General features: G+C 37.8%; 1 protein-coding gene across 6 annotated transcripts in view; it reads left to right on the forward strand.

Annotated features, from left to right (window-relative positions):
• The window catches only part of HELZ (helicase with zinc finger), a 91,065-nt gene that overhangs the window by 34,561 nt on the left and 33,935 nt on the right, over window positions 1-22,569 (forward strand). For 4 of the 6 annotated variants that reach the window (XM_064728220.1, XM_064728216.1, XM_064728217.1 and 1 more), the window contains 6 exons: window positions 2,096-2,363; window positions 7,188-7,521; window positions 11,223-11,353; window positions 13,607-13,786; window positions 14,919-15,023; window positions 21,493-21,671. In XM_064728220.1, coding sequence (XP_064584290.1) covers window positions 2,096-2,363; window positions 7,188-7,521; window positions 11,223-11,353; window positions 13,607-13,786; window positions 14,919-15,023; window positions 21,493-21,671 — 1,197 coding nt within the window. The remainder of the gene's footprint in view (window positions 1-2,095; window positions 2,364-7,187; window positions 7,522-11,222; window positions 11,354-13,606; window positions 13,787-14,918; window positions 15,024-21,492; window positions 21,672-22,569) is intronic. The other 2 variants (XM_064728218.1, XM_064728219.1) reach the window with 1 other exon arrangement.

Below are 22,569 nucleotides of genomic sequence, written 5' to 3' on the forward strand. Positions count from 1 at the left end.
ACTATTAAACTTTTAAAATTTTAAAAACAAGTGATTGGCGTTTTTCACAACCACTAATACTTATTTCAAATGGAAAGAGTCTTAAGAGCTTTACAGATAATTGTAACTACAGAATCTTGGGCTTTTTGCTGTGTGTGTAATATTATTATTATTATTATTATTTATTATTATTATTATTATTATTATTATTATTATTATTATTATTTAAGATACTGAGGTTTCCTGTTTCTTTTAACTGGACCTGAATGAGTCTGGAACAATAATATTTGGAAAAGGTCACCAGCGCTTAAATGTACATTCCTGCTAATTCATTGAAAACAAAGAGTTTGTATCAGTCTGTGTAATAGGCAGAGGAAGGGGATTGCTACATTGAATCTGTGTCCAATTCCATCATTTCTTTTACTTTTTATATATATGAATATATAAAAAGTAAAAGAAATATTATATATATGAATATATGAATTGAGATCTTGTGGAAATGCTTTTCTAACAAAAGATGCCTGAGGTCTCTGTGTTTGTGTGTAATTCAGGGCCCTGTTGAGATGTTTAGGCAGGAATGAAAGGTCAACATTAAAATATTTTAATAGAAGAGCCTCCATTCTGCATGTAGAAATCTTTATTTCCAGCAGAGGAAGGGAGCTGTAGGAAGGTTTCTGTGCACTGATGATGCACGAACTGCTCTTTGAGGAAGTGTCCCTGTGTGTGCAGGGTGTGCTGCCAGGGAAAGCCTCTCCAGGGCTGGGAATTAAGTGGCAGTTCCAGCAAGCAAGGAGTCATTCCCAGCATAATCACTGAGCTTTTGGGATCTGAGGTGTGATTTGTGGCAGGGAAAGCTTCACTTATGGTGATGTTATTTCAGACACACAAACCACACAAACTTGGACTTTTTCTTTGCTGTACAACTGTAGCTACTGCTATGGTTCAGGCTTGAGGGATATATTTAAATGTGTCTTCTTAGTGAACACATGAGATCAGTAAGATAAGCCATGTTCTTGTAGTCAGAGTCAAGCTGAACGAGATTTCTTTTGCTAAAATGTTGGGTTTTTTTCTTATTTAGACTAAAGACAGTCAAGATGATGTTAAGCATTTAATTTGAATTTGAAAATGTCTTTTTTGCACATTTTCAGCGTTGGTGTGATATCCTGGATACCTATGTTAAATCTTACTCAGAGATTATACATTAAGATAGCATAGCTTGACTATAAATGCCAAATATTTTCAGCTCTGCAATTTAACTGCAATTCTGTGAACTGATTCACTGTTGTCATAGTGGTTTTGTGGTTTTAATGGATATATTCTAGGGGGCTGTAGACAAGTGCTTGGTTTTCTGTTTCTTATCTAAGTTATGTGGTCCCTGAAATTAATAGTAGCTGAAAAATCAGTTTCCTTTGAAAGGAAAAAGATGAAAAATTAATTTCCTTTGAATTTTCTAATTTTATATCATGTTAGGTTACATTTCCCAAGTTTTCTTCGTAAAGTATCTTTAGCTACTTTATGTAACTGCACCACACACAGATTAGAGGGCTGTAGAACTTTTTAAAAGCCTTTCACAGTGTTGCAAATGCAATGATTCCTTACCAGCTGATTTATCAACTTTATAATTGTTTTTTTATTTATCAACTTTATCATTGTTTTTATGACCTTCTAAATTTTGTAATATACATTGTGGGGTTCCACACTATTTAATGAGTTTGAAATGAGGGGATGTTGCAGTTGGGTTTTAAAGTTTATTGCAGTGCCAAGTCCTTCAAAGCTGTTCAAGTAAAAGTGCTTTTTTGTATTTATTGATACTAACTGATATGTATAGAATGATTTATTTTCTGGTACTCTTGGAGAGCCTGCTTGTTCTATGTGCACACCTGAAAAGCAGAATAGTAAATACCAGCAGAGAACTTCCTGAAGGCGTTGTGGGCAGAGGAGACTCTGAGGGTATCTCTGAGGGGATCTCTGAGGGTATCTCTGAGGGGATCTCTGAGGTATCTCTGAGGGGATTGGTTTTGCTGGTGGGTTTTGTTTGATTGGTTTATGTTTGTAAATAAAACCAAGCCAGTTTTTGGTCAAACCAAAGCTCCCCTTCCCTGCTGTGTCCACGCAGACCTCGAGTACCTGATGCACGCGCGGCAGCAGCTCCTGACCACAGCCAAGCGCTGGGATTCCACCTCCAAGACCATTGTGGAGTTTGAGCCCAATGAAACTACTGAGCTGGAGAGGAGCCTTCTCAGCAGATACCAAATCCCTCTGTCTGCTGACCAGCTGTTCACACAATCTGTCCTGGACAAATCACTGACCAAGAGCAACTATCAGTCCCGGCTCCATGACCTCCTGTACATCGAGGAGATTGCACAGTATAAGGAAGTTAGCAAGTGAGTGATTCCTTTATGAAAATATTCCTATTAAAATCAAGGTGACAGCTTTTTTCATTAAGATTTTATAATTCTTATTTTATTTTTATTTTTATTTTTATTTTTACTAAACAAATAATTACATTTATTTAATTAATTATTTAATATTTAAATATAAAATAATATAATAAATAAATATAATAAACAATAAATATATAATAAATTAATAATGAAATATAAATATTTATAAATATAAATAATAAAATAAATAATAAATACAATATAAATAGCTATATTTATATAAATATTTTTATAAATATATTTTATATAAATATATAAATATTTATATTCATTTATTTAAATAAATGTTTATATTTATATAAATATAAATAAGTATAAAATAAAATAAATATTTAATTATTTATTATTACTATTATTATTATTAATATTATTATTATTATTAATATTATTATTATTATTTAATATACTGAGGTTTCCTGTTTCTTTTAACTGAACCTGAATGAGTCTGGAACAATAATATTTGGAAAAGGTCACCAGCGCTTAAATGTAAATTCCTGCTAATTCATTGAAAACAAAGAGTTTGTATCAGTCTGTGCTTACAGTTGCAGGCACTAAGCAGCTGTTGGATGTGGTTTTGTTAATTAATTTTGTTTGTCTATACAAACATATATTAATCATAGTTATATTTTTGTTCTGTGGGAAAGTAGGTTATAGCAAAGGAATATATAAAATCGTTGTAAAAAGAGTTGAATTGTGGGTGGATCAGACTGATCTTGTGATGATGTGGCAGCTGACTTTATTTATTTCCTAAATAGGTTGATACCCAGTTTCTGAATAAAAGTTCCTAATAAAAGGCATGTAATATACATTGTTTGGTTTGTTGTGTCTTTAGGTGTTAGGTACAAATTACCCAACTCGTGTAGATGCTTGAAAAATGTGGATTTAGGTAAAAGATGTGAAATTCACACTTACAGACCTTCATGTGGACTTTTTTCTGTAGTTTAATATTTATGGTCAAAAATCTTTCCTGTATTCATGGAGTGCTAAAGAGTTTTAGAGTTTTGTCACTACTCAGAGTGGAAAGTCTAAAAGATACAACATCATTGTAGCCTAATTTGGCAGCAAATTTAGTTTTATCAATTACTTGAAGTTCCAAATCAGGAAGTCTTTTTTAAGATGAAGAACCATTCCTGGAGCTAGAGAGGTTCAGTTGAACCAACCCCTAGAACACAGAAAGAAAATACTGTGAATAGTTGTATTTCTATTGCTTTTAAAGCAGAAAAATGGTTCAATTTCTTTTTTAAATCTCAGCTGAAGGGCAGTATTTGAGCTGTTTCCTATCTTTTATCCCTGCTGCACTCTGCTCTTGAGCTGGAGCCTAACACATGGAGCAATCGTGCTTGAACACTGTTTCCAGCTTACAGAAATGTTCTCCATCATACACATTTATAAACAGGTTGGCTCTTAGGCCTTTTGAAATAAAAGTGGATTTAAAGTAAATATTATGAAATACCATTAAAACATGAGCAGTATTTTTACTGATAGAATTTTCACCTTGGGAGTTACACTCTCATGCCTCATAGGAAACCAAAGAGTAGCAAACCTGGAGAAATGAAAGATAAATAAATGTATCCTGTATGCAGTGCTTTCCCTTTTGACTATTTGGTGCAGCAGTAATTTATTGCTTGATTAAGTTAAAAGTAAGTTAATATGTTCTTGAAATCTTCTGTTTTGATAGTGTTGATGACAAACATTCTTTTGATCTTGTAGCTGACCCACTTTATTGCAAGGAGGCTGAAACCAGCAGACATTTCCACTCCTCTGTGGCTGAGATCACACACTTGGTATTCTCTAGTGAGGTGTCAGGGTTGGAAGCCGGGAAATGGCTCAGAAATCCAGATGCAAGTGGGTTGTAACAGCTCTGAAGCGGTGCCACAGTGACAGTGTTGATGAGCTGTTGCACTTTCAGGGCTTTGTGAATGTGCATTGTAACAGGAGGAGGATTGGCAGCCTGCTCTGCTGACAGCCCTGGGGTAACACCAGTGCCAGAGTGGAGTGGGTCCTTGGCTTTGGAGAAGGTTGATGGTTTCTCACTTTTAGGAAGGTGCTGGCTCAGACTTGGTGTGGAATCACCTGGGTGGAACTGGACAGTGTTGGGTGAAAGTTGCAGTGGCTCAGTCATATCTTGAATTCAGTTATAAGGGAGTTCTGGACAGTCTCAGAGAACTTTACTTTAAAATTGTGTTTATTTATACAAGTTATTCCACATGAGTATCACAAAATAGAATAATAAGAGAGTCACTGCTGTTGAATTTCCAAGTGCAAACACACCATTTTTGAGGAAAACCAAAACAATGTTCCAGTCTTGAAAACTCTAGTAGTTGGGTTTTGGAGAGTCTAAATATCTGTTCATGGTTTTAAAACTTTTCCTTTCTCTCTTGCATATTGAAAGAAAAGCAATATATGCTTCTCAGAGTGACTAGAACATTTTCTTGTATGAACATTGAAGGGTGTGAGGTGACAGACAGCTCCTTCCCTGCTCCCAGAATTTCAGAGCAGATTTCTCCTCAAGGCTGTGAACACGTCAAGTACTGGCTCTGATGGGAAATAAATTGGCTTTTGTTGTTGCTGTGTGTTGCACTGGTCCCTCCCCAGTTTGTCCCACTGCACACCCTGGGCCCTGCAGGTGTCACAGCAAATGTGCTGAATGTGCTTTTGCACAGTGGCACCTGGGGCTGTGGCCAGGATGGGTTTGTTTGCCTCTGGGGAATTTATTGTTTGCATTGGTACTGGGTGATTAATGATTTATGAAGTCATTCTTCATAATTATTCTGTGGTTTTAAATGTGAACAACAGGTTTTCGTGTGGCTGCTTCATGAACACTGCAGGTAGGCTGGCATTTGCAGTGCTTAGGAGGAAATAAAGTTTTTGGTTTTTTTTTTTATAAACCTGACTGAAAAGCTTATTTTGTCTAACCCTGCAAAACAAGGGTGAGAAATGGATGAAAGAAGATTTTCTGATTTTTAAAAAATCAAATCCTAAGAGGATTTTGTAGTTTTGTAGTTTGCCAGAAGGTGTCAGCTTGCTCAATGGAAATTGCTTGATAATCTAAACTTGAGATTCCCTTTAGCACAGCAGATGCAGTTCAGTCATTTATGAAAACACTAACCTGTGCCTTGTCTCAGAAATGCAATGAAACCGTTTTGCAGCACGTTTTTGTGAATCTGAAGTTCAGCTGATACATATTCAGCAGCAAAGGGATCAACTTTAGGGAAGTTTCAACAAAATAAATTCACAATAGCAAATGATTGTATCTCACTAAGAATTCCCAGCCCTTGTTACTCAGTGAAATGTTTTTTATAGTGTTTTAACAAGGAGCTGGGAGTTGTGTTTCACATGTGGCTGACTTGTTGATAGCTGCTTTGGAATAGTGCAGCACGTCAGTAGAAGAGAATTTGTCTTTTTGTTCTGGGGTTTTTATTGGAATTTGTGGAAATGGGAAGGATTGGGTGAATTTTTCACTGTGGCTTGTGCAGTAACCTCTGTGGTCAGTGATAACCAAACAGATCCCTGTTAGGTGAGAAAATTTCCCTCGTTTTTGGAGAGTGGAGGACTGGGAAATTCAGATCTGACAATGCCCATGTTCTGTAAAGAAGGAGCTGTTGCCACATGGGGGCAAACTTGCAGTTTTTGTGCAAGATTCGTGGCTTGGCAGATCTGAAAAAATACATCTGATTGGTTTGGTAGATGTTTAATTACCAAGCTAAAATGTTGGATTTTATTGTTATTATGATTATTGATACTGCAGGGCTTAAATGAGCAATTACCAGTTTGTTAGGTTAACATAGAAATTATAAGAAGAACAGATGAAATCAAACTAGTATAAGTATGAAAAGTATTATAAGAAAATAATGTATTTTTCCAAGAGGTTTTAATTCATTTGAATGGGTTTTACTTTTTTTTCTGTAATTTGTTGCAAATTTAGGAAAAAGTTGCTGGTGAGAAAAGAACAGAATATTGTTACTCTGCTATCAGACTTTTTTCACCTTTGTTCTTTTGAAAACCAGGTTGAAGCAATCTGTTTTAAAAGCCCCAACACACTAGGAAGAGATTATTTTTTATTGGTGAGAGGTCAATAAAGTGTGCTAATAAGTCACTTTAATGTGTTGTGCATGTGACTTCTGGAAAATGATAACTGCAAGGGATGAATTTGTTACATCTCTGATTACAGGAGGAAGCTGCTGCTGATAGGAATTCTGTGGATAGATGGTTTATAGGGCTGAGCCTGTGTTCCATTCCCTCATTTCAAATAAAATGATATCATTTTAATGCCTACAATCTGATTTGTTTGAAGGCATTTTGATCAATCCCTCTGAATTATAGGTATAATACCATTTACTTTTAAGGATGGAGATTGCCCTTTGGTGTGCAGCCTGGAAGAGGCACATGGGATAAAGAGGAATCTTTCCCTGCTTGTCTCCCCCTGCATACCTACCATAAGATTGCAGACTGTTTAAATAGAAATTTTACTGCTTTGGGTCATGTATTTCATTCACTCTAAGCTTTTATTGGTATCTGGTATTTGTGTCTTGTGAGGGTTCTTTTTTTTAAACTTCATAGATGTTGATTCTTTTAAATATGTTCTTTATAAGCTACAAGAGAAAAAGTGTGGATATTTGATAGCTGCATACTTACAAAGGGCCAGTTTGACTGTACTTGTCCATACTTAAAAATTAATTAATGAGGTGAATCCTCACTCTGAACACCTGAAATTTCAGAATCTGAGAGCATTTCTGTGCACTGACTCGATGCTTTCTCTCTTAGGTTCAACATAAAAGTGCAATTGCAGATTGTAGCAAGCTTCATGCTCACTGGTGTTTCTGGAGGTGCAAAATATGCCCAAAATGGACAACTTTTTGGCCGCTTTAAGCTCACTGAGACCCTCTCTGAAGACACTTTGGCTGGACGGCTGGTGATGACCAAAGTCAATGCTGTTTATTTATTGCCTGTCACTAAAGAAAAGTCAGCCCAGACCCAAGGAACCAAAGAGAAGGTTTATGAAGCAGCTATTGAGGAGAAAACAAAGGATTATATCTTCTTGAGGGTCTCCAGGGAATGCTGTGAGGAGCTGAATCTTCGGGCAGATTGTGAAATGCAGGTAGGTCTGCCTGGAGGTGGTTGTGCTGTCACAACTCTTTGCCTTCTGTTTGTTTTGCCTCCTTGACTGATCTGCTTACCAAACAGAAATAACCTCAGATTAAGGTCACTGGAATTGCCTGGAATGAATGCGTTTTCACCCAAGGTTTATCTCATCCTGTTTGTTTTGTTTTGGGGAAACATATGCAAGAATCTTAATGTCTTAATTTAACATGGATAATTGGTCTGGGAAGATTTATGTCATTCTGAGCTCTTGGTTTTGTGTTTGTTTTCTTAAAACAATAATTAAACTTACTAATTGATTGTATTTGAAACTTGACTGGAATGCAAAATGAGCTGGGGCTTCAGGAGCTGGCTAATTTTTCCTTTAGTGTCTTAATAATCTTGGCCCAAGGCAGCAGATCTATTCTGCATTAGAAATTGGGTCCTAAAGTTGTTTGTAAAATAATTTAGTACTTTATATGTGCATCACTGAACTGGTGGTCAGATTCTTTAAGCATTACCTATCTTTAAATGAATTTAAATTATGAGGAATTTTTTATGATTATTATTAACTGAAATTTTGGAAAGCAATCCTCAGGTTAGAACTGGGGAGGTTGTAATTTGGATGTGCAGAGTTTTTGTTAAAGTTGCTGGAGGTTCTGCTGCTCTCTTCAGTAGAGTTGGTATTCCCTGTGTGATTCTTAAGCACTGATAAAAGTGCTTTGATTTCTGTGGATTTTGGATAAGTTGGGTAGTTTCTTTCCTTTTTCTTTTCCTTGTAATTACTCTCAGAAACTTGGTGGTGCCTTGTTTACCTGCTGTTCTGCCTTAACTATAATAAATACACAATTCTGCTTTTATCAGGTAAACCATTGATAAAGGTGGGGTGGAGTGAGCTTTAAAGCACCGTGGCTGCTGCCACTCTTTTATTTTTGGAGTGGTTCCTCTGTTCTCTGTCCTGCTCTGTGAACCTGGCAATGGAGTAACTTCCTTTCCCACTGTTTTCTGATTGTGGAATGTGTATTAAAGCAGGTTACATGCCTCTCCTTCCCAGGTGGCCTCATTCACTACTCTGCAACAGCAAATAAAACTATTTGATTCCATCCCAGCAGCATTCAAAGCAAAACAAATCCCAAGCTGTTAAGGAAGTGGTGAATGCAGGTAGATAATGGGAGGTGTTTAATGCAGGCACCTGGCTTGGACTCCCAGAAGGGGCTGTTAAAGTGTCACCCAGATGAGCATCCCAGCTTTTCTGCATTTAAATTACCCTTGTTAGGTTGTGTGGCTTTCTGTCAGCCTTGGGGCTGCCTGGGCAAGGGTTTTTTCCTTGGATGGATCAAACCAGGAGTTTGGGAGCATTGCCATTTGAGTGACAATCCTTGCCACACACCTGCAGGTTGTGCTTGGGGACAAATCAGTGCAGGGGAGCAGCTCCAGGTGCCCATGGGCAGGATGAGCTCTGCTGTCCCTGCTGAGAAGTGCCAGCCCTGTGTGCAGAACGGGGCTGGGTGGCACAAATTGCACAGAGTGGAAAAAGAATTCTTGAATTTTCATTTAAAAAAAAGTTTTCTTAGCAGCTCCAAACACCTCTGTGAGCTCCGTGCTTAACGCTGTCAGATTTGTTGCTGCCCTTGTCTTCAGACTTATGGTTGTACATCTTGCTGTAAAATGTGGCAGTCAAGATGAATATTTAATGTCTCTATATCTGCCAGAGATGGAAAGTTAATGGCTGCACTCTGCAGGGATACAAGCAAACATTGTTTATTTACAGCAAAGCTAGTGTTGATTTTACATGCTACATAATGATATGAATGCTGTAATGCTGAAATAAGAGTACAAAAAAGAAAATGCTAATTTACAAAGCCTTTTGAAGGAGATGATCTGCAAGTAGTAAACATTGCTGGTACAGCAGAGTGATCCCTGTGGTGGGCAGATAAAGGAGTACAGGTACAACAAGTAGTTAAATCCAGAAGGATAAATGATTCCTCTGTGTGGGGAATTCTCCTCTGCAGGAGGAGGTCCCTGAGAGGTGTTTATATGGCTTTGAAAGAGAAGTGATCATTTTTCTTTTCCTTCCTTCTGTCCTTCTTTTAACTGTCAAGGACTTAAGGTTTTTATCTAAGTTGTCAAAAAAGATAATTGTAAAAATATATTCTGGTATTGCTTTATGTTTGTTGAACTTTCTGGTTGGTAGCAGTAATTACCATGAGATTTAAGTGTGATTGAGTAAGAATGGGCCAACATCAGATCAGTGAGTGCTAGAGGAGAAAATCAACAGATCTGAGGCCAGGTAGTTGCTGTGGGCATGGGGGCACATTGGAATGGCTGAAACCTCCATGGCTTTTCTCTGGGGTGACCCAGGGGCTGCACCTTCAGCTGGGGTGCTGCTGCTGGACCAGGTTCAGCTCATCCTTGCTCTGGCTCTGTTCTCATCTCCTGTTTGCCTGGGCAGAACCAGCTTCTGGCAGCTGGTTCTGGAATCTCTCTCAGAAATTGTTAAATAATTGATATTTCCAGGTAAATGAGGGGTGCTGTTCCAGACAGGTTGCAGTGATGTGGCTGCTGTTGGTAATGTGTTCACACTCATTGTAAATCTCAGAAAGAGAATTATTTACTCCTATTTAATCAAAAATGCTTATTAGATTTGTAGCACAGTAATTACATAACTATATAGGGACAGCAGTGCTTTGGAAATAAACCTGAAAATGTGTATTAGTCTCTTGGAGTTCTTCAGCAGCAGGTTTATGCAGGTTTTTATTAGTGCAGATCTGTGTCAAATTTTGTCTAAAGGCTTCTGTTGTGAACGTGGAGTTCTGTGGCATAATACTGTGATCAGATTCATTTGTTTCTGGAGAGATTAATTACTGCAAATTTAAATCTGTGTAAATGATAATCTGAGTGAACTGTTTTTATGAATAATTTCCCCAGGAGCTGCTTTTATCCCTTGTTCAAATTTAGAATGTGCTTTTCTCTTTACCCTTTCAGTGTGTGTATGTGTCACCTACTTTCAGTATCCATTGTTCCATTCTGAATTGAATCAGGGATGTTAAGTGCTCTGTGTGATGCTTCTGGCTTTGCACCAGAATTTATGTTGGCAATATTTTTATTTACTAGCATTGAAACACCTGTAATTGAGAGAACAAAACCAAGAATGTATTGGTAAGCAGCTAATTGTTAGAAATTAACTTTTGTAGAGTCCTAATAATTGAGCAAAGATGCAAGTGATGCTGTTCCAGTGTGTTTGACTAGAAATAATGTTTGGGGTTTATCTTTGCTGATTTATATCATCCGTTGATATGTAAAATTTCTGGCCTGACATTTTCTTGAGGTTGTTCTTACAATAAGAGATGAAAGCTTACATTTGTAAAAACAATGTTTTAGGACAATAATATTTTTTCAGGACTATTTTTGTATTAAAAAAATTTCCAGGAATGCTTTGCCTTTAATTTTTTCTGAAAGTACAGTGGAATCTAATCTTAAAAGTCAAACAACAAAATTAAATTAGAGAAAATGCTGTATTTATCTTTGATTCTAAACAACAACAAAAAAACCCAAGTTAATTTTATCACAGATCTTTGGATTAAATGCTGTTTGCTGTTTTCTTCTGAGAGCCTGTGGTGTGCAGGAAGATAAAAATGTATCATGCACAGCAAAGTCTAATGAGCATTTTCTGAATGAATCCTTTTTGTTCACCTCTCTGTTTCTTGGTTCCTTGTGCAGGTTGAGCTCCAGTTCCAGCTGAACCGGTTGCCCCTGTGTGAGATGCATTATGCCTTGGACAGGATTAAGGACAACAGCATTTTGTTTCCAGATGTCAGCATGACTCCCACCATACCCTGGAGTCCCAACAGGTACACAGACACTTTGAAATCAAAGGTTGGGTGGGGATGCAGCTCTGAATTTCTCAGAGCAGATGGCTGAGATCTGTCCTGAACAGAAACAAGCCGTGCTCCTCATCAGTGCTGGGGGGTTCTGAGGAGGGAGGGAAACTGCTGAATACACAAGAGGAGTGATCCTCCAGGGCCAGAACACACTGAGGGGCTTTCCCTGGGTTTGGAGGCATCACAGTTGTACCGTGGGTGCAGAGAACAAACCTGCTGCTGGTGATTTCTGTGCTGCCATCCTCCTCTGAAAACATTGTACTTCATAGGAGTGGCAGTGCCAGTTCCAGGAGTGTCCCCAGTGGGCAGAGTCCTGGTGCCAGGGGCTGATCCATCAGTTCTTGTTGAGCTGCAGGGAGCCCAGATCTGGACACATCCCACAGGGTGTGGTTATGGAAGGTGTGGCAATGGCTCCTAAAGAAGCAGCCCAGAGATTCTTTCTATACACATCTCACAGTTTCCTTTATGAAATTATAAACCCCTGTGTTATATAAATACTTGTAAAGAAACTTAAGGCTGATGCAGTGGAAATAGTTTGTCTGGAAGAGGAAGCTTAGGGAGGAGAAATGTGTGGCTCAGGGAATATGGTCAGTATTCTTGCTCTTGGTAAAGAGGAATGAGCTTTCTGTGCTGGAGAGCAGGGAAATGAGAGGAATGTTGATATTCTGCACAGCCTGGGAGGAGTCCTGTGGGGTCCTGAAGGTGAGAATTAGGAGTGTGGTTGTGATGCAGGAGAAGTCAGGAGATAGTCCAGGCATTGAAAGGAAAACAGTCTGTCAGAAGGCTGAGACAGTGAGTATTGTATGGCAAAAAACACTGGAAAAATTGTAGTTTGTCCCTGGAGCTGCAAGAACAGGTCCAGTGCAAGGGTGGGATCAGTGTTCTGGGTGGGATGATCCCTGTGTGCTTCAGGGCTCTGACAGCACTGAGAGGAAGAAGGGATAGGTTCTGTTTAGAGTTACACTGCAAAGCTAATGGAGGTCAGTGACAATCTGTTCACTGACTTAATTAGCTTCTGAGGGAATCTTGCAAGGAAATAGTGCTTAAGAATAGTTTGGAAGTAAGCAGTGATTTCAAAAAGGAGTCAAGTCAAGTAGGATAGAACTTTTATCTTCTATGTACATAGCAGCTGCACGTTGGTATAATGTTTTATGTTTTTTGTATACATAAATAAAATATGTAATGATTATAGTTCAGTTGAAATCAGTTCCATCTGGTGGCTTGATTTGTCCTTCCTTAAGAATCAAGCTAACTCCAGACTGTCTTTCCTGTTTTTCTTCTATGTCTGCTTTATGTCCCTGTTCCTTTCCTGTTTCTCAGTCTCTTGCCAGCTTGTTGTTCATAGGCATCTTTAAAGTTCAAATTCAGTCAATTCCCTCTTGATCTTGCTCTCTGTTGCTAACGACTTCTGAGCAGAAACTTTCCCAGTCTGTGAGAAGCGTGGTGCTTGTACCAAAGCAGATCACATTACTAAAGTATGGCCATATGTGCAGCAGTGACAGGTGTTTTTTACTATGCATGTCTACTTTTAAATCTGGCTGTGGGAATATTAAAAACTCTGTCTAGAAATCTTTAACTTCTTATGCTCATTGGAATTTTCTGAAAGCGTCTTCCTCCCAGTGCTGGCATCACTGGCTGCTTACAACAAAATTCCTTTTTATAGATTGCTTTCCCATTAGAGGTATGTGCCCTGGTGATCTTAAAAAAAAAAGTAAAGAGAAGTCTGTCATTAATTGGTAGCCAGTAGTTTTAAAATTTGATTTTAGATACCTTTTGCCAAGCCCTGGGGTTGTGTAACTGGTTCCTTTTAAAGTTAACAGTGTAAATGCTGCAGGGAAAAAGCATAACTACTGGAACTATTATTTGCATGATAATAGTAGAAAAATCATTGTATGTTTACCTGTTTTTGTTATCAGAGAATGGTGCAGTGTGTCCTTTTTGTAGAATTTGTGCTCTGCAGGTTAACTGTTGTTAGGTGGGATGATGTGAATTGAGAATAGGTTGAAACCCCACCCCACAACTGATTTATTACAAACAGCAAATTTTTATGATTACAGCATGTGATCATTTTACTAGATTTGTTGATTTGTTTCACGTGCCTCAGCCCCACAATCCACACAGCAGCTCTGTAAAGGCTCTTGAGCTTTTGAAATCACCCCTGGTTAGTTCTGGCTGCCAGTGGAAGGTGGGAGCTGTTGTAACCTCGGTGGGCTCTTTGCACAGGCAATGGGATGAGCAGTTGGACCCCCGGCTGAACGCGAAGCAGAAAGAGGCTGTTCTGGCTATCACCACCCCCCTCTCCATCCAGCTGCCTCCTGTTCTTATCATCGGTCCCTATGGGACAGGAAAAACCTTCACTCTGGCTCAGGCAGTCAAGCACATCCTCCAGCAGCAGGACACCAGGTGAGAGGGGGCACTGAGCACACAGCGTGGGAATTTTGGGCTAAAATTCAACTCAAACGTAGAAATACGGAATTTCCACCCAGCTTAGAAACCAACAAACCCAAGCCACCCTTCATTGTTTGGGATGATAAAGTAATTTTATAATCTTGGCCTGTATTTGCCATATAGAACAAAACTAATTAAAGTGGAAGTTATGTAGAATAACTTCCACTGTGATTTGCTCAGCATGGGAGCTTTTGCAGCGTGGTGGATAACAAAAGCTTTAAAATCAAGTCTAGATTAATAATTACAAAATTATTATTGAAAACCTGTTTGATAATTGATAACTGAAGGCTTTGAGCTGAGGGCAGAGGATGGGATTTTTTGGCTAAAATTCAAGTCAGAGCTAGAAATACAGAATTTCCACCCAGCTTAGAAACCAACAAACCCAAGCCACCCTCCATTGTTTGGGATGATAAAGTAATTTTATAATCTTGGCCTGTATTTGCCATATAGAACAAAACTAATTAAAGTTATGTAGAATAACTTCCACTGTGATTTGCTGTGATTTGCTCAGCATGGGAAGCTTTTGCAGCGTAGTAGATAACAAAAGCTTTAAAATCAAGTCTAGATTAATAATTACAAAATGATTATTGAAAACCTGTTTGATAATTGATAACTGAAGAGTTTGAGCTGAGGGCAGAGGATGGGATTTTTTGGCTAAAATTCAACTCAAACGTAGAAATACAGAATTTCCACCCAGCTTAGAAACCAACAAACCCAAGCCATCCTTCATTGTTTGGGATGATAAAGTAATTTTATAATCTTGGCCTGTATTTGCCATATAGAACAAAACTAATTAAAGTGGAAGTTTTGTAGCATAGCTGTGATTTGCTCAGCATGGGAAGTTTTGCAGCGTGGTGGATAACAAAAGCTTTAAAATCAAGTCTAGATTAAAAATTGCAAAATGATTACTGGAAACCTGTTTGATAATTGATAACTGAAGAGTTTGAGCTGAATCATGGGAAGTGCAGTAGGTCCATGAAGAGGAATGTGCAGGAAGATGGCCACTGTTCCCTTTTTGTTGTATTCTACTGCTTTGAATTGTTTTCTGTTTCTTCATTGCTTTTTTATTTGCATCCATTTATTCCAGCAGGATTCTCATTTGCACCCATTCTAATAGTGCTGCTGATCTCTACATAAAGGATTATTTACATCCCTATGTAGAAGCAGGCAATCCCCAGGCAAGACCTCTCAGGTATTTTTTTAAGGCTTATTATATATCTGTGAAATACTATTCTTAAGAAAAGGTGTCTATAAAAAAAGGTTAAAGAACTTTTAAAATATAAAAGCATATTGGCATTACCAGCAGTGCATTTAAAAGCAGCCTAAAAGGAATGTGAAATATTGTAACATAATTTTTGGTCATTTGTTAAATAAAAATAAAGACATCCTTTTTTAAGCTTTTATTATTCTGTTGATAAATGTGTCTTTCCTAATGAGCAAACTTTTGATACACTCCTCTAAAAGCTACTATGATAAAATAAAATGGATTTTAGTTGTGTTTTAATTTCTGAAAAATTTGACTCGCAATTACAAGGTTAATTTGGAAACTGGGATTCCCCACCTGGCTTCTTGAAGAAACATTTTGGTGTCATAGGAGAGATGTGTGAAAGTAGTTTGGCCTCTTCTGATAAATCAGTGTGAAGTGCTTGTTTATGTATTGAAATGTACTTACTTAATGTGCATTGGGGAAATGGGTTTAGGTAAAAAAAAAAAAAAAAAAAAGCAGAATCTCAAGAGCAAGGAGGGCAAACTTGCATGGAAATAGTTAAGGAGGATTTATTTCTGGGCATAAATCTGCTCCTGGGAACGTTTTGCCCAGTAATCACAATGTATACTTTATACTGCTAACTTAGTGTGTGTGTATATATATATATTATAAATTATGGGCATCATTTTCTGAATGCCAGGGGTGAGTTTATAATATTGCTAAGAAAATGACTCTGTGTTTACTTGCTAGCTATTAAAAGCCATCCTGGACTTATATTTTATGCAATGTCAGTGAAGCCAGTGAAGTTATGTGAAAAGGCTGCATCTGCCACAGGTGTAAATTCTCTTGGGTCTGTTGGCTTTGGTTGCCATTGACATTTTACAGACACTGAGGGTCCGGCCAAGGGAAGGAAGGCAGTGTTGTTTTTTAAAAGATATCTTTGATCTGGTTGTGTTTTAACACAGATTGTCTTAAGGTGATTTGTAAAGCACTTTGGGATGAAAACCTTTACGGAGTCTTAATTTTCTGAAGGGAAAAAAATGTGTGTTATTCACCTTTTTGGGAATATTGAAATGTAATTTAACAGTGCAAGGAGTTAAATACAGTTTTATTGTTGCCACGTTGTTGCTGCCTTGTTTTCAACTGTGTAGTCCAGTCTCAGAATTATGAAAAACATAAAAAGTGATATTTTTCTTATGGTTAAAATTTATTTGGATATTTGCTAAGAGAATCACAGCATGTAACTTAAAAGTCACTGAGTGTTTGAATGTAAATTTAATTGTTGTAGCATTTGTTAAAGAGCCTTCAGAAAGTGCTGCTGTAGATTGTCTGATGCTGTTCAAATAGCCAGGACACCTCTATAAAAAATTGAAATTTAAGGAAATGGAGGCACCTCTGGAGTTGTGTGTGTATGTTAATAGAGCCACAAGTATGTATGGTTCCAATAAAAAATCTGACAGATAAAGTTGTTTGAACTCACAGTGCATTAACCTGCCCTGGCAGGAGTTAAAGGTCAATTTTTCTGAATCCAAACTGGAATTGTGTGAGACTCCCAGTTCAAAATCATTTATGGATGTACCTCCCTTATTGACTGTTGTAAAGGTGTGTTTTCAAATTAAAATCATTACTGTTAGATTAAACAGGGGGATCTGAGCCTCTGCAGTATTTAAAAGGAAACATCAAGTGGAGTGGAAGCAGTTAATTATTCAAGGTAGATGTGCTGCTTGCAGAGCTCATTGTGGTTCTAAATAACTGAACACTGCTGTAGATTTTATCTCTTATTTGCTCTACAAGTGATGAGTTGGCTTAGTGGGGAGCAACACAATATTTTATAATATTTATGTTGTTTTTAAAGGAAAGCTAAATTATTTAACGTTTTGTACTGAAAACCATGTAGATCTTTCCGTGGGTAAGATGTACATTAAATAAATTATCCTGTCAGTGATGTGACATAAAAGTTTGAGAAGTAGAGTTGGTGGAGCTTTTTGTTTAAATATCAAGTTATAAATTTGTATTATCTCTTAATAAAATAACATCCTCTGCCCTTTGGAAAATACAGAGTCAGAGCGAACAGTGAGAATTTATGTTAAATCTAACTTCTGCACCTAAATGAAATACCAGCAAAGCCTGAAGGCCAAATTCTCATAGTCCTGATGCCCATAAACAAATTATTACCCAGAAAAAACCTGTGCCCCTGGGTTTGATCAGATGAGTCAACTGTATTAGGGGCACACTCCAAAATCTGCCTTTTACTGGAGAAACTTGACACTGAAACACTTTCATACACTTACATAAATGAATGCAGAAATGTTTCTGAAGGAATGAAACCAAACCCAAGCTTCAGCTGGGAGGAGAGAGCTCGGATGAAGTGCTTCTGTTTGATGGTGAGCCACCTGATTTTTTTAAAGGCAGGCACCTTTAGATGGTGAGTCAGAGCTGTAAGAGGGAGTAATTGGCTCCTGATTTGTATTTTCTTTTACTCCTTGGATGTGCCTGTCTCCATCAGCTGCTGGAACCTTCTGGAGGTGGCTGCTGAGGCAGGAGAATTCACATTATCACCCTCTCCTAAAAACTCCAGCAAGCAGTAGCAGCAATTCCTCTGTATTTTGCTGGGCAGTGGTTGAGGCATTATTATCATATGAATTTAGTGTTATTTTACTTGCATATTTCAGATTTAGTTGTTTCCATACGCTGGAATACTAAGGGAAAAGGAAAGAGGTTGATCCAGCCTTTATCTGTATATTGAGTATTTTTATTTATTCCTAAGCATGGTCTTGCTTAGGAATAAATAAACTAATATCTTCAGTTCAGCAGTGTCAAAAAATAAGTTGGTTCTGTTAAAAATATCTCACTGAAACCCCTTCAGTTCATTTTTTACTACTTTGATCATAGCATTCATATGTAAGTTCTGCATATATCCTGGAACCAGGTAGCTTTAGTATGTGGCTGCTAGCTAAGAATTACCCAGGTTATAAAAAATAATCCATAGGAGCCAGAGTTGAATTAGAAAAGAAAGCAAACAGTAACTCAGACCAAAAACCCTCAGCAGGTTTTAAAACACCATTGCCCCCTTTTCCAAATGAATTCTTGTATGGAAAATGGAATTAATTTATCTTACCAAACGTTAGTTTGGGAAATAAATTACTCTGTTGAAACTCTAGCTTCCACCTTAAAGGAAAATGGGATTAAAAAAAGGGAACTTTCAAGTTGTGGGACAGGTTTTTCACATGTTTTCTGCCTCTCAAGGAACAGATTTATTTGTGAGAATGAGCCTCTCTTTGGAGATGGATCTAAAGAAATGGAAGAAGGAAATCACAGGTGCTTTTAAAGTTTCCTTTAGGCTTCTTGAGACTTGATAGATTTATTTATTTTAGCGGTCTCTTAACAGAGACATGAAATTACCCTGCTAAATTGCTTTCCCTGTGAGTTTTTGTGCTCTTTTTCCTTGGGGGATTTCAGGTGAGAGTTCCCAGCACCAAGGCTGAGGAGGTGGGATGTGTCCCAGAAGGGTTTATTGCAGTGCAGAGTCCTGGCCTTTCTGTTCTGAACTGAGAGGAGTCAAGATCAGAACGGGAAGAGAAATTTTGAAAACTGAAGCTTAGTCCCCACTGTTGTAAGGAGTCACCAGAAGAAATCACTGTTGTAGGACAGGAGTGCAAATTTAACTCTTTTCAGCCTCCCTCAGAGGTTCTGACTCCAGACTCCCCCTTTTATTTCATTTCAGAAGTGTATTTTAAGTGGCTTAGAAGCAATCCCAGCCTGGAACGACTTGATTTAACTGACACTTAGTTGAAATAGTTGGGGAAATTTTCTTTTGTGCTGCCATGCAGGGAAGATGCTGGAAGCACAGAGAGGTCAGCTGCCAGCTCCTTGCATTCCTCATTGGCTGGAGATGCACAGAATTGAGATTTCTGTTGTAGGTACCCAGATGCCCCACTTAGAAATAAATTTCTACAGGAAATGCAGATTCCTTGCATGTTAACCAAGCATTAAATGCAGTGGAAATATTCAGTGCCTTTGTTTGCAGAAGATTGAGCCCCTAATCTATAATCTTCTGGGATTTCCATTTTGAGGCAATGCTCCATGTATGTACAATAATTTCACTGCCTGTGATTTGGGTAAACCTTACCCTGCAAGGTTTTCATTTCTCCAGAATTAAAACTTTGATATGAGGCATGTGATGGGAAAAAAATATCTTGTAAGCTGTGGTTGGGTTTGGGTTCTGTACAAAGAACAAAGTGGTACAAACTGGCTGCAGCCTTTTCCCAAATAATAATAAAATATGTTGTGGGTACTAATGAGTGTTTTGATTAGTAACTACCTGATTGCTGGAGTTCAGGGGCTCTGCTCATGCAGGGTTAAGACTAATAATTTTAGAAGTTTAGTCTTTGTTTAATCAGAAGTTAAGGGCATATTGCAGGGTGAAATGTTACGATTTCTGTTAAGCTGGTAAACCCCATTTTTGTAATTGGTTCTTCCAACTTGGAGGAAAAAATCCACCCAATAATGAAATTATGGGTGATTCTATCAGCCCAAGTTGCACCTGAGAAAGAAAGTCCTTGTTCAGTGAAGCTTAACTTCTCTCATGACATTTTCCAAGTAGTCACATCTGTCAGGTGTTTTTATGCCAGTGGTGAATAATAGCTCTGGGATACCTATTTGATCTCACATCAAAATAAAAGAAATTAATGGGTAAGCAGCAATGCAGTTTGAAATGCTGTCAGCCAATCTGTGAGTCACCCAGAGTTGAATTTTTGTAATAAAAGACAGTGCATGGTATAATAATGTCTAATAACCATAATATTTTGCATTTCAATAGCACCTTTCATCCAAGAATCTCAAAGTGCTTTACAAACATAAACTCCCAATAAACTCAGTAATGCTCACAGTACTCCTGTGAGGTGATGGGTAAGTAGAACCTCAGTTAAGGTTGGGAAAGTGAAGCACACAAAAGCTGAGGATAAAAAGCTGGGATGAGTGGAGCAGGGGTTATCTTGCTCCCTTGTTGTAGCTGTTAGGCCCTGACTTGGTGCAATAACAGTTTATCAAATCAAACTCATCCCTTTGATAGCTGAGAAGAAATAAATATGTGGGGTAACATTCGGAGCCTCTTGTTCTGAGAATGACTCAGGAGCGTGGGGGTTGCTCTGAACCCAGATTTACCTGGAGTTACCTTTGGTCTCCAGTGTGGATTTGCCTTGGTTGTGTTGTCAAATCAAAAGTCATTCAGGGTACTGAGGTGCCTTTGAGTTTCATTTTGTCCAAAATGGGCAAGGTATCTTCACAAACCAGATTTATTCTAGTGCTGGTACTCGTTTCCCTCACATCACATGGAGCTCAGCTGTAATTTTCAGACGTGGGTGGACATGTGATATCCAGAGTCCAGCCAGTGCAATCATGCTCTGCAATTAGGTGCATAATTACACATTTCCAAACACTTTATTAATGATTTGGGATTTGAACTATGGGTGCAGGAGAAATAAAATAATGAATAGATAAACTGAACACCATTAAATCCTATATTTAGAACTGAAATTATTTTAATTAATTTCATCTTCGGAAATAAATTTAGGCTTTAATTTCTGTACAATAATTTCTTGTAGTTTAAAGGTTCCACTTCAGATTTATAGTTCTTGTTAGAGATTTGGTGGTGAGGAGCACCTGATGGAGGTGTCACAAGGCATCTTTATCCAGCTCCTTGCAGGATGTGCTCACCCTGTGGAGTTACCTGTACCCTGCATTCTGTGTTTCTCTTCCATGTAGCCAAACTGGCTGTAACAGATCATCCCTTCCTGAGAAAAATCCATCACTGATCCCTGGGATGGTGGTTAAAATAACCTGATGTGTCGTGGAAGGGTGTCTGAAATCCAGTCAACGTCCTTATATTATAGACTCCAGTCAAACTTCTGGCATTGTTTTCCCATTTTTTTATCCACAGTATCACAGTTATGGCCCTGTGTGATACAAAGATGAATCCACCTCATGTTTGGTTTGTGGAATTCAGCCAACACAGGGGATGGGTGGGAGGAACAGCAGGATTTGAGTGTATTTCATGTATCAGCTGCAGTGGCTGAGATGGGCAGACCACAGTCAGTTCCATACTCTGGGCTATAGTTACATTTCAGGTCAGCAAATATTTACTAAAAATGAGTGTATTGTAAGTTTAAAATTAAATAGGCATTGATGTGAGGATCACAGGACATAAATATTTGAAGAATTTACCGATGTCTATATGTGAAATAAAACCTGCTAACTGTTCATATATGGAAAACTGCACTGCAATTACAGAAGGTGAATCCAAGACATTTTAGCGTGTAATTCTGCACAGTTGCGCCATTTTGCTTCTTGAAGATGATACTTATTTTTCAGAAAACAGAATATTATTGTTTGAAATATTTGAAATATTAAGCAGTGTTCCAAGCTGATGGAAAATAAACCCCTTTTTCTCTCCTAGGGTATATTTCCGAAATCGCTGGGTAAAGACTGTTCACCCAGTTGTGCATCAGTACTGTTTGATTTCAAGCACACATTCCACCTTCCAGATGCCACAGAAAGAAGACATTCTTAAGCAAAGAGTAGTAGTTGTTACTTTAAATACATCACAGTATCTATGTCAGCTGGATCTTGAACCAGGTAAGATAATTTCTAGACCAGAAGTGGCCATGCTTAAGAAATATCTCCCTTTTGACACTGTTGGTCCCTTACCCAATTCTTGGAACTGTTAAAAAATAAAGTAAACAATGATAATCTTAAAATGTTTGTTTGTTTTTTTATGAATAAATGTTTATTACAAAGCTGTAAACTGCTGGCATTCTAATTAACCTTTTGCTTGTTTTTTTTTTTTTCCCCTTCTTAAAAAAAAAAATTAAATAAAGAAGCAGTACTATCTATGATCTGGTGTTTGTGAGATCCAAGAGGGAAAATTCTGTTTGAGATTCTGACTTTGAATATTATGCTCATTAAGGTCATTACTCAGTGGAGCATGTAAGCATAAATAACAGAGAGCTTTTTCCCCTTGTTTTGTGAATTGTTTAGCTTTGCAAGCAACTCCCACACATACAAGCCCTGTCTTTGTTAACATGATACATTTAGGGTTGTTTTCTAAACTGAAAGATATTAGACTGATTTTTGGGGGCAGAGGCTGCTCAGGGTTTATTATTTTCCTGATCTCCAAATTAAATCCATCTGCTTTTTAGAGAATGAATTTCTTTACATGAGTTGTTAGGATTAGTTTTTTATGGCTACATTTAAGCATTTGTTGCAACAGAGAAAACGAATATGGAATTCGTGGTAAATATTTTTGGATCTTTAGATAGAAATAGCTGCTTTGTTTGGCAGCAGGCTGTGTACAGTCATGCCATAGCAATGTCTGTGCAGCTGTATGAAATTCATAATTTCCAAAGAAAATTGCTGCATTTTTATGTATGTAATCTGAATTGGATGGTGCACCAAGTCCTCTAATACTTTGTTTTAAACCTTAATATATCACAGACATCACTGTATAAAACCACTTCTATACCTATCCTGAGTT

Source organism: Zonotrichia leucophrys, chromosome 18 (assembly GCF_028769735.1).
Source record: "Zonotrichia leucophrys gambelii isolate GWCS_2022_RI chromosome 18, RI_Zleu_2.0, whole genome shotgun sequence".
Lineage (NCBI taxonomy): Eukaryota > Metazoa > Chordata > Aves > Passeriformes > Passerellidae > Zonotrichia > Zonotrichia leucophrys.